The sequence below is a fragment of the Spermophilus citellus genome (assembly GCF_964194105.1).
Source record: "Spermophilus citellus genome assembly, chromosome: 10".
In the NCBI taxonomy this organism is placed as follows: Eukaryota; Metazoa; Chordata; class Mammalia; order Rodentia; family Sciuridae; genus Spermophilus; species Spermophilus citellus.
In genome coordinates this window covers 84428176-84440835 of record NC_138197.1, presented here as the reverse complement: position 1 = coordinate 84440835, position 12660 = coordinate 84428176, and the positions used below count along the sequence as shown (strand labels likewise).

The following is a 12660-nucleotide window of genomic DNA, read 5'->3' as shown; positions in this document are numbered from 1 at the left end:
TACTCCTAAGTCATTCTATTAATTACTTTTGCAAATTAACCAACTCACTCACTACTTTTATTCATTAATTTTTTTCAGCTTTTCTGTTTACTCTTTCCTCGTTGAAATTCTCGCCTCTCTTGACTTTTGACCCTTTTATTAATTTCTTTTTACTTTTTTGACTACTCATCTTTGTCTTCTTCACCACACCTCTACTTTTGACTTCTTAACATGTCTTCCTCAAGCCTATGTTTTAAGTCATACGGTTTTCTGCCTATACTTGCTCTCTCAATAATTATCTAGTTCTGTAGTTTCAACATTCAGTGCTATGATGATCCAGTTCTATACTTCTTGTTTTAATATTCTATACTCCCAACTTCCCAGATATCTACCAGTCTCACCAGCACTTCAACTGTAACATGGATTGAATGTTTGATCATATGTTGATTCATATATTGAAACCCTAATCCCACTGTGATAGTATATTTGGAGGTGAGACTTTGGGGAGGTAATTAGGTCATGAGAATTGGTCCCTTTTAAGTTCTCATAAAAGCTAACTTTCTTTTGGCCATTTGAGGAGACAAGAAGACAGCACACCAGAAAGTAGGACCTCACCAGACACTGGATCTGCCAACACCTTACAGACTCCAGAACTGTGAGAAATAAATGTTGTTTAAGTCTCCTCATCTATGGCAATTTGTCATAATAGTCTAAAATGACTAAAACAATGTCTAAAACAAAGTTGTGATCTTCTTCACAAAGTATGCCTTCCTCTTGTTTTGCTCTTTTTCCCAATGAATTTCTCAACATTGCAAAGCTGCTAGGATTACCTTTGTGCCCTTTATGTTCAATGGCCATGTTCTATTGCAGCATATAGTTGTTTAGCACATCTTTCTGTTCTGTTCTATTCCTTACTTTGTTTGTTTGTTTTTTTTAACTTTGGATTAGGACATCAAAGTTTGTCTAAGACTTCAATGAAGGAAATACATCCTCTAGGTGAAATGGCTATCCCCAGGTACTGAGGATGCGGGATGATTTTCATTTTTGAATTTTTAAAAAATTCTTAGTAGTGACCATGTACTACTTTCATAATCAGAAAAAAATTAAACCAACTATAATAAAAGAAAAATAAAGGGTTGCATTTACTCTTTGAGCATTGAATTAATGCACCTCCTTTATAAGGCCTTTCCATATTACATGTGCTTGTCCATTTCTTTGATGTTGTTTTTTTAAAATTTCATGCCATTAATGTATTTTAGTGTCTTTGTTTTGTATTAAATTGGTGTGATTGTGTTACATATTAGAAGGCCATTAAGAATTGTAATGCAAAAATAATAAATAAATAAATAAATAATAAATTGAAAAAAAATTAAAAATTAAATTAAAAAAAGAAGGCCAATTATTTTTTCTTTTTTTGGTACAGGGGATTTAACTCAGGGGTGCTTAACCACTGAGATATACCTGCAACCCTTTTAATTTTTTTATTTTGAGACACAGTCTTGCTAAATTGCTGAAGTGGGTATCTAATTTACAATCCTCTTGCTTCAGCCTCCCAAACTGTTGGGATTACAGGAATGTACCACCACACCCAGCTTAGTCAGTTCTTAAAGACAAGGTGTTCTGATTCAGTTTGTGGATAGTAGTTTCTCAGTAAATATTTGTGAGATTTTGGAGTTGAGCCCTAAATACCACAATTGTGAGCTGATAACCACTGGATTGTGTGTCAGATTCTCTTGATGTGCTTCATTTCAGTGTTTTGTTTTTTAAGCCTAATGCCATTGTTAACAAAACCTCATTCATGATGGGCTTCATGAAAGAAGTTGGGAAACAGGTCAGGTATACTGTCTTTACTGGTCCTGGTCCAGTTATAGATTTCTGTTTAGAGGAAGTATGTATATGGTATCAGGAAGCCTGAGAGGCAGAATAGAGCACTAGAGCATTATTCAGTAAAAGAAAACATTTTTTAATCCAATTATTTGCATGTTCTTTCACACTTCATTATAATGACATCTCTCTATCATTTGATTGCTAATTGTTGTGGATATTTAAATGGAGAGTATTCATTAATACTAAGTGGAAGCACTAAGAGGTTCCCAAATCAGACACCTTTGAAAATTCAACAGATTCATTTTATGTAACTATTATTGGGATTTGAACCCAGCTCATCCAACTCTACAGTTCTATGCTCATCTGTCCTTTCAGATCAACTGAATTGACCATCTCTGGACCCAGGATCTTCCTATTCTGATGAAAAGGAGAATAACTATGGGGATTAGGTCCAGGGAGAAATGCTCCATTTCTTTTGGTAGTTTAAACAAGAAACATCTATTAAGTGCTCAATTGCTCTGAATCTGTACCAAATGAAGGGTTAGTACTCTAATCCAGTTTTACTGGCTCCAAATACAGTAATCTTTGTTACCTTAGCAATGGTATAGAACATAGAATACTTGGAAACTATGATATTGTCATCTCTGTGTGCCCCAAAGTTAAAAGTTTAACTGAAGCCACCTTGATCACCAACCACATGTCAAATTCCCTTTTTTGCATGCTGCATGTTAAGGTGTGTTAAGCTTAGTAACTTTGTCACTACAAGCTTCTTCATAATGGCAGCAAATAGATCAGGTATGCTGCCTCTTCTGGTCCTAGTTCAATCCCTCGCTTTCTCTTAGTCCTGGGAAGTGGATAGGATGCAAGAAGCCTGAGAGAATATAGTGACGCGGAATTAGAACTTTTCTCCTACTTGGGCCTCACTTTCCAATCTCTATTGGAGTTATTTATCTCTAAATTTCTCTGTTGAGTGGGAAAGGCAAAGGGACTTTGCCTTTCTATTGGTTTAAAGCAACAAACTAGAATGGTTTAGGTAATGAACAGTCTTTACTTTAGAGGGAATAGCCATGCAGCTTCCTGTAAGTAATGGTATATGGTCCCTTGGCATCAATAGGAGGGTCAGACAAATTATCAGATCCTGGGAAAACTCCAAATATGGAGACCATTTAAGATTTTGCCAGCAGGTGGCACTTCTCTCCTATTCTTACCAAATACAGTCTTTCCAAGGTACAATATTCCTATTTCTTTGCTTTTATTCAATTCTGCGGAATGATCTTGAGTGTAGCCAGACCCAAGCATTCCTCTTTGCTTTTTGTAGGGGTGTAGTATACAATATCTGTATAAACATTGTAATACGTTTATATACCTTCTTTCCACAAAGGATTTGAAATTGCTTACAACATACAGTATAAAATAGAAAAATATGAAGAAAAGGGGAATATCAATTATTGTAAAGAATATTTAATTTGATTCGGGGTTCCAAGCAGCTGGAGCAATGATAATGGTTCATTGTCAGGCCTTTGTGTGAATGCTTAAAAGAAGAGAAATCCTTTTCTAAGTTTTGAAATACAAATGGAAGTGCTCATGTAGGAAGTTTCTGCTGTGCCCCTTTCGTCTTGCTAATCTAATTTTATGTTATTCCTGGCCTATAAAAATCAAACAGTACTTTTATCACTCTATACCTTCAGGGCTATGTAATCAGCATTCGTCAACCTGTCAAGTTCAACTGGATTCGCCCAGGCATTTATCTTACTTAGATTGTCCTGAGCAGCCAGAACGCAACATCCTTTAGGTACGCTTGGGTGTGCCCAAACCATTTATAAGAATCCCTTCTTGGGCTGGGGATGTGGCTCAAGCGGTAGCGCGCTCGCCTGGCATGCCTGCGGCCCGGGTTCGAACCTCAGCACCACATACCAACAAAGATGTTGCGTCCGCCGAGAACTAAAAAATAAATATTAAAAATTCTCTCTCTCTCTCTCTCTCACTCTCTCTCCTCTCTCTTAAAAAAAAAAAAAATCCCTTCTTGAAGAGAGCTTTTAACTAGATGGAGAAAGAAGACCTGTGTTTACACCCAAGACAAAACTAGAGTTATACGGGGTAATGCCATAATCAAATGCTAAATTCGTGTCTTAATAGGATTCTAAAAAAATAAATCGGCAACTTTCATCTCTTTCAAGTTTCTAACATGAAACCACTAGCAATAGCTAGTGCAGGCGGGAAGGGGGCGGACGGGAGGGGAGGGGAGGGACAGGAGCGCCCCTAAACTGTTCCCTTGTCACTGTTCCCCTTGATTAACTAGAGGTGCGGGTCCGTACCTCCTGAAGGACCAGCTCCTGGCTCCGCCCATCGCTGTCTAAGGTTGGGACAAAGATGAGGGGCGGAACCGCGCGGGGGCGGGATCCCGAGAACCCTACCCCGGAGGGGATCCCAGTCCGGGGCCGGGTTCCCTGCGCCCGGGGCGGTGGCCGCAGCGGTGGCCGCAGCGGGGCGGGCGGCTTTGTGGCGCGCGCGGGTTCCACCGTGGGAGGCGCGGTCTGGCGGAGGCATCCGCGGTCCCCGCGCTCGGCCCGGCGGCGGGCACCACATGGCCAGCCGGGCTCAGTCCGGCTTCCCCGCACGCACAAACAGCCGCCTGGATGCGTTCCTGAGGCGGCATCTGGCTCCCAAGGTCTACGACGCCATCCGCGCCTACGAGCCGTGCATCGTGGTGTCAGACTCGGAGAGGCACACCTTGAAGTATGTGGTACTCAGCGACCGGCTCATCTACTTGACCGAGAACCCGCCTAAGTCCATCCGGCGGGTCGTGGCACTGCGGGACGTCGTGGCCATTGACTTGGTGAGGAGCGCGGGCTAGCAGGCGGGCTCGGAAGCGCAGGGAGACCCCTTTATGGGTCCCCAGTCCCAGCGTCCTGAACGCGGGAAGGAGGAGGAAGACCTTCCCCATCCCGCCCGAGACTCCGCACTCTGGTTTCAGGACGGGCAGCCACACAGGAAAGCTGTGAATTTTGCTGGATAATTCCTGAATAGAGATGTCTTTCTCATTCTTGAGCTGTTCCTCCGCCCTCTCCCCTTCCGTTGGGCTACAGGTTTGAAAACAGCATCGATCAAAATTAAGCTTTATTTATTTATTTATGTACGTTAAACACTTAGTCGGTGCAGGCACCGTGCTAGACCTGGAGGATGAAAAAACCAACCAAATAGCACTGTTCCTAGAATCGGTTGTGGGAGGGACACAACACCAAAGCAGATAAAGCCTTGTGTTAAGGGCTATTTATATCTTGCTTACTTTTATTGCCCTAACTCTTCAAGCATGCTAGGTGCACTCGAATACGTAGGTGAATGAATGAATGATGCATAAATAAAGTGTGCACAGGATGCTTGGCAATCTCAGTCTTGTCTCTTGATCCAAATTGAGTTCAGGGCATGCTGGGAAAAGTTCCTGGAAGGAGTGTCATCAGAGCTAAGCCATGAAGGATATACAATGTGACACAACCCCTCCTTGTTCCAGTTTTTAGTATATTGTTACTGTATTTCTTTCCTTCAGGAACAGTTATATTTTATAAACCAGCAACAGTTGGATGTATTTTATAAACCAGCAACAGTTGGTAGTATGGTCTTTTGATTACTGTTCTTTTCCTTCCGAGTCTCTTTGTCTTAGCTGCTCTCCAGGTGTGTTCTTCCTTTTTTTCCACTGGGGACAGATGTCTAGCCTCCTTTTACTTTTTCTTGCCTGAGTCTCTGTGTCCCCCAAGGGAAAGGTTGGCAATACTCTTGATGGAGCTGTTTTGCTTAGAGAATCATAGATTGTTTTGAACATGTCTGTAAGAAAATAATAAAATTAAATGAAGAGAGTTTTTTTTTTTCCTACTCAAACTACCCCTGTGGGCTAATATTATTGTGCAAATTTATTTACTTTTTAAATTTTTTTTTATTGGTTGTTCAAAACATTACAAAGCTCATGATATATAATCTTTCATACATTTGACTCAATTGGGTTATGAACTCCCATTTTTACCCCAAATACAAATTGCAGTATCACATCGGTTACACACTCACGTTTTTACATAATGGCATATTAGTGACTGTTGTATTCTGCTACCTTTCCTATCCCCTACTATCCCCCCTCCCCTCCCCTCCCATCTTCCCTCTCTACCTCATCTGCTGTTGTTCAATTCTCTCCCTTGTTTCCCCCCCCTTTCCCCTCACAACCTCTTATATGTAATTTTGTGTAACATTGAGGGTCTCCTACCATTTCCATATGCTTACTTTTTTTTTTTTGAGTTAAAGTTAGAAGTAAACTTTGCCTTTGCCTTTTTACTTACTACCATTATTTCCATTCTCTTGAGCTATTTTTTTTAAGAAATTTAATTTCCTTTACCATTTTTTTTTCACTGCAAACTGAACTCAGGGGTCTTCTATTGCTGAGCTACATCTCTTTTTTATTTTTTATTCTGAGACAGGGTTTTACTAAGATTCCTAGGCTGGTCTTGCCTTGAATTTTGCAATCCTGTCTCAGCTTCTTGAGTAACTGAAATTACTGTCTTTTATTTATTTTTGCAGTGCTGGGGATCAAACCCAAGTCATTGCACTAGGCAAGTATCCTACCACTGAGCTACATTTCCAGCCCTTCAAAATGTTTTAGAAACTTTTAAAAGCCTGTCTGTTTCTAGTGTCTTCACTATAAGCATTTATCATTATAAAAAAAAAAAAACCCAACACTGATTTTTGGATATTGTTATTCTCCCCCAAGAGAGACAACATATGCATTTCAAGAGTTGTTAATTTTCTTTTTAAATTGTCAGAAACTGGAAAGTACTGTAAACCTCCTTAGGCCTAGAGCCTAGATTCCTCTACAAAGTCATATTATATTTAGTCATGCTTTAATGTACAAGGTTCACCTTTTATGGATGTAGAATACATAATATCTCTAGATGTGCTGAAGAAATCTGATTTTAACGTTAGTGATACATTGGATGTCCATCTTGCACAATATAGTTTAACTTTGTAAGTTGTGGTAAGCATAATAATTACTCCAAAAAGATAACCACATTCTAAATCCCTGGAACCTGTGAACATGTTATATTACATGGCAAAGGGGAATTAGTGTTGCTAATCCATTGACTTTAAAATGGGAGATTTATTTGATTATTGAGGTGGGCCAATGTAAAAGTGGAAAAGAGAGGCAAAAGAGCCAGTGTCAAAGTGATGGGCCCAGAGAAAGACTAGACTGAAGGAAGAAAGAGGCTATGAGCCAAGGAACATGGTAGCCTCTAGAAGCTGATGAAGGCAAAGAAATAGGCTTTCCCATAGAGCCTCCAAAAGATATACTGTACCACCAATACCTTTATTTTAAGCTTACTGAAACCCATTTTTAATTTTTTTTTAGGCCTTATACATGTATTTTTAAGTTTTTTATTCTAACTTGTCATATATGACAGAATGTATTACAATTCATATTGCATATGTAGAGCACAATTTTTTCATCTCTCTGCTTATATACAAAGTATAGTCACCCCATTTATGTCTTTTTCATACATGTACTTAGGGTAGTGATGTCCACCTCATCCCACCATCTTTTTTTACCTCCTTTCCCCCTCCCTCCCCCTCCTTCACCTTTGCCCTATCTACAGTTTGTGTAATCTTCCCATGTTCCCCTTCCCAACCCCACTGTGAATCAGCCTCGTTATATCAGAGAAAACATTCGGCATTTGGTTTTTGGGACTGGCTTACTTCACTTAGCATTATGTTCTCCAACTTCATTCATTTACCTGCAAATGCCATGATTTTATTCTCTTTCATTGCTAAGTAATATTCCATTGTGTATCAATATCACATTTTCTTTATCCATTCATCTACTAAAGGGCATCTAGGTTGGTTCCACAGTTTAGCTATTGTGAACTGTGCTGCAATAAACATTGATGTGGCTGTGTCCCTGTAGTATGCTGATTTTAAGTCCTTGGGGTATAGACCAAGGAGTGGGATAGCTGGGTCAAAAGGTGGTCCCATTCCCAGTTTTCCAGGAAATCTCCATACTGCTTTCCATATTGGCAGTCCCACCAGCAACGTTAAGTGTGCCTTTTTCCCCACATTCTCGCCAACAGTTATTGTTGTTTGTATTCTTAATAGCTGCCATTCTGACTGGAGTGAGATGAAATCTTAGAGTAGTTTTGATTTGCATTTCTCTAATTGCTAAAGATGTGAGCATTTTTTAAAATATGTTTGTTGATTGATTGTATATCATCTTCTGAGAAGTGTCTGTTCAGTTCCTTGGCCCATTTATGGATTGGATTATTTGTTGGTTTTTTTTTTGAGTTTAGATTTTTGAGTTCTTTATATACTCTAGAGATTAATGATCTACCTGATGTATGAGGGGTAGAAATTTGCTCCCAAGCTGTAGGCTATCTATTTACCTCACTGATTGTTTCTTTTGATGAGAAGAAGCTTTTTAGTTTGAATTCATCCCATTTATTAATTTTTGATTTTAATTCTTGCATTATAGGAGTCTTATTAAGGAAGTTGGGGCCTCATCTGATATGATGGAGATTTGGACCTACTTCTGAAACCCATTTTTTTTTTTTTTGTTTTGTTTTACAGTGCTGGCAATTGAAAAGGCTAGGCAAGTTGTCTATCACTCAGCTTCACTTGGACCTAAGACCCAATTTTGGATTTCTGAGCTTCAGAACTAAGAAAGAGCCATTAAAGTTGTGGTTACAATAGCCATAGATAGGAAACTAATATAGAAGCATTTCCTATTGTAATGTTTAAAATGGGTAATCTTTTTTTAGTTGTTGATGAACCTTCATTTTAATCATTTATTTATATGCATTTCTAAGACTCGAACCCATTCGAGGCAACCACTCTACCACTGAACCACAACTCCAACCCCTAAAGTGGGTAATCTTTTAAACATTATTTTTTTCAGTGAGTAATGAATATAATCCTGTCAAGGTCAAGTGCCTTAATAATCTCTTTATGAGTTTTTATAAAATAGTTCAAGGACTGTTGTAATTCAGTACATGTATTAAACTTCATAGGATGTATGAAAGATGGTGTCATAGAATTGCTTAACTTAGTACTAATTAATAACCACAGATGTAATTGACCAGTCTGTGAATGCTGAATCCTAATACCACAGTGTGCAGAATTTTCCTGATTTCTGTGTCATATCACACATAGTCATCCTATCCATATTAACTCAAGTTACCTTAGTCATTGCCAGGCAACTTCATTTTCCCCCACCCCCTTTCTCTCTGTGTCTCTGTGTGTCTCTCTTTAAACCAGGTTTCCATCCTCTTTCCAAGGCCACTTTTAAACATCCTCTTTCTAATACCAGTTTTTTAATCATTCTTTTCCATTCTGTATGGTTTTCTTATTTTACTCTACAAGTTTGTCTTGTTATTTAACTTTCAGTTGTCTCAAGTTCACATTCTGCCTTTGTTCTTATTGTCACATGGTTGCTGGACTTTAGTAATTCCTAAACAAACCTGTCTTTATGCTTCTGGATTCCAGCCCTTCTTGTTTGATTTTGGGCCAGATAACTCTATTTAGTGCTTGTTCTATGTCAGGGTTATACTTTAGGATTTTTGATGAAATTCCACTTTCTTCTCTAAGGGAGTGGAGGTTGAAGTAACAATCACAAAAAGTTACACCAGAAGTCTACACATGGTTTGGAGAGGTTAAAAATTTGGAGAGGGGGCTGGGGATTTAGCTCAGTTGGTAAAGTGCTTGCCTTGCATGCACAAGGCCCTGAGTTCAATTCCCATCACCACAAAAAAATAAAATAAAAAAAAAAATAAAAGTTTAAGGCTGGGGATGTGGCTCAAGCTGTAGCGCGCTCGCCTGGCATGGGTGCGGCCCGGGTTCGATCCTCAGCACCACATACAAACATAGATGTATCTGCCGAAAACTAAAAAAAATAAATAATAATAATAAAAAACCTCTCTCTCTCTTAAAAAAAATTGGAAGGGTGAGATTTCCCTTTTAGCAAATCTAAGCTTGAAGTAGATTTGGAGATCTCAGCAGGTATTTGATATTGTTAATCTCCTTAAAGAAAGTTTCCAAGATTGCTTTGGTAAAGCTTTTATGAAATGTCAACATTTACTAAGTTAAATTTGAAAGAATTATCTATAGAGTTTTTTTTTTCTTGTGTGCATCAAAATACTATTCTTTAAGCTCTTCTGTGATTAGCTGCATCTTTTAAAATATGAGAACAAATACCCAGAACAGTCTATGAGTTTCAGATGGATTCATTCTCCTTCAGAGCCATCTCATCACCTACAGGAAATGAGAAATGTATCAACTCCAGCAGCCCTGCCTCTGTTTCTTTCTGTTTCCTTTCATACTCTCCTAGAAATCCCAGGCTCCATGAAACTTCTTGAACAGGCAACAAATGCACCCTTTACATGCTGGCTTGTTTCCAGGCACATTTCTTTCTACTTCAAGATGGATAAGATCATCACACTAATAATCAGTTGTGTCACCTTTTGTTTACGAAGACGTGGAGAACTAGGACCTCCCCTACACTGCCAGTAGGACTTGGCCATATCTAATAAAATTGTGGACTTCTTACTCACCAATCCCATTCTTAATATATGCCTAAAGTGTGTATAATCTTGAAATACTGTGTCCAAGAATAATTAAATAGCAATATTTGAAATAGAAAAAAATTAAATATCAATAGTAAATTGGCAAAATAAATAATATTCAGTAGTGAAAAGAATGAGTTAGATTCAATATAGTTATATCTCAATAACATAGAATAGAAAAAAAATTTCTAGAAGCTACATGTAGTATTATGCCATTGATATAAAGATAGGCCAAGATGATATATGGCTTAGGGATACATACATAATTAGTAACAGTAGGAAAAGCACTGAAGAGAGTAGTTATACCTGAGGAGAGAAGTTGAAGCTAGAAAAGGGAGCATAAGCAACTAACTTAAAAAAAAAAAATTGAAGCACATATGGCAAAATATTTGCTGGGTTGATATGCAGGAGTGTTCATTACATTCTCTGTGCTATTTTTCATGTTTAGATTTTTAAAATGTCATATACATATACTGTTTTCCCTTGAGAAAGTTCCATTTGCAATTCATATTTGATGACAGAAACACTTAAAAATTAGATCTAGTGACTGGTTCCCAACTCTCAATTATCAGTGATAATGGAAATGGGAATGAATAAAATTAAAATCCACAGAGGACAAAATTCATAAACAATTCTACTTTTACCTAACTACTTTCACCAGGACTTATCTAGAATGGACTTATTTAGGTTCATTGTTTCAGGCTTGCTAAAATCTCTAATCAAGGCTGTAAGATGCTAATAAATGAGGCAATGGCCAAATAAGAGGACAGCCCAAAGGAAGAGGGCAAAGAGAAATGAACAAATGCTAAAGTGAATTAAACTGTCCTCAGAACTGGAAATGACTCTTACAGTTAAATAATGGAACTATGTTCAGGTGCTGAGGAAATGGATTTTTTCCCCCTATGCAGTATGTGAACTCATATGACACCCTTAACTTTTTAACAGGTACTCATTACCCACAGGATTAAAATCTAAATGTCTTAACTGAAAAACATTTCAGTTCTTAACATGAAGAACCTTAGATGGTCCTTGCTCAAAGTGTAGCCTTGCTCTTTGCCCAGTTCTCCCTTGCATTTCAGTCACAAAAAGAACACTCAGGAATCAGGCGCATGCCTGTAATCCCAGCGGCTTGGGAGGCTGAGGCAGAAGGATCGAGAGTTCAAAGCCAGCCTCAGCAAAAGCAATGAACTAAGCAACTCAGTGAGACCCTGTCTCTAAATAAACTATAAAATAAGGCTGGGGATTTGGCTCAGTGCTTGAGTACCCCTGAGTTCAATCCCCAGTATGGGAGTGAAGTGGAGAGGTGGGGAAGAACACTCAGAGGTTGGGACTGTGGTTGAGCTGGAGAGGAGTTCTAAGAAAGACTAAAAAAGAAGAAAAAAAAAAAAAAACAGAAAGAAAGGGAGTACACTCCGTTCTCTGGCTATGCCAGGCCCTGTTTCCCTTGGCCTTTGCAAAGGCTGTTCTTGCTACTGCAACCTCCCCTCTTCTCTTAACTCCTATAATTTCAATACCCTGGTGCTCCCAGAAACACTCACCCTCCAAACCAGGCCATGGTCCCATTTACTTCTCCCATGGCACCATGTGCCATGTCATGCTCCTGGCGCTTATCATACTTATTCTCTCCTGTAAATGGGTTGGTTTGTGTACCTCCCATCCACTTGTAAACTGTTGAGGATTTGAAACGATTATCTTTATGTAATACAGGACTCAGCACATAGGAGACACTTAAAAATTGTGTAATAAATAAAAGAACATGGCTCATCTTATTAGTATGTGTTCATGAGCAGCTTTTTTAAAAAATAAGTTAAATAATTACAACTAATAATTTTTGAGCATCTCCGATGTACCAGACACTGCTATAAACTCTTTACATATGTTAATTCTTCCCATCTCGGCTAAAAAAAAAAAAATGGGTTTTATGCTGCATCAGAAGCTTGTTCCTGCTTCTCTTTTAGAACCTGAAGTATTATGATGTTCCACTGGAGTGTCAGAATCCCTCCAGCCTTATACAGCTGTGTGTTCTCATAGTATAACACATTTCCAGACATTAGGTGGCGTGTGCCAGCATCTGATGGAGGGACAGAATAATGAACCTGAAAAATACACATTTTTAAAATTATTACCTCTTTTTTTAAAGAAATAGTTTTTTAGATGTTGGTGGACCTTTATTTTATTCATTTATTTATATGTGGTGCTGAGAATTAAATCCAGTGCCTTATGCATGCTAGGCAAGTGCTCTACTACTGAGCCACACCTCCAGCCCCAT

The 12660-nt window shown here is 38.6% G+C and overlaps 1 protein-coding gene across 1 annotated transcript in view; it reads left to right on the top strand.

The window, feature by feature from the left end:
- The first annotated feature begins 4150 nt into the window (after positions 1-4150).
- LOC308657715 (uncharacterized protein C12orf56) overlaps positions 4151-12660 on the top strand; it is a 97467-nt gene continuing 88957 nt past the window's right edge. The window contains exon 1 of the mRNA XM_081309684.1: positions 4151-4642. Coding sequence (XP_081165810.1) covers positions 4391-4642 — 252 coding nt within the window. The 5' untranslated portion in view covers positions 4151-4390. The remainder of the gene's footprint in view (positions 4643-12660) is intronic.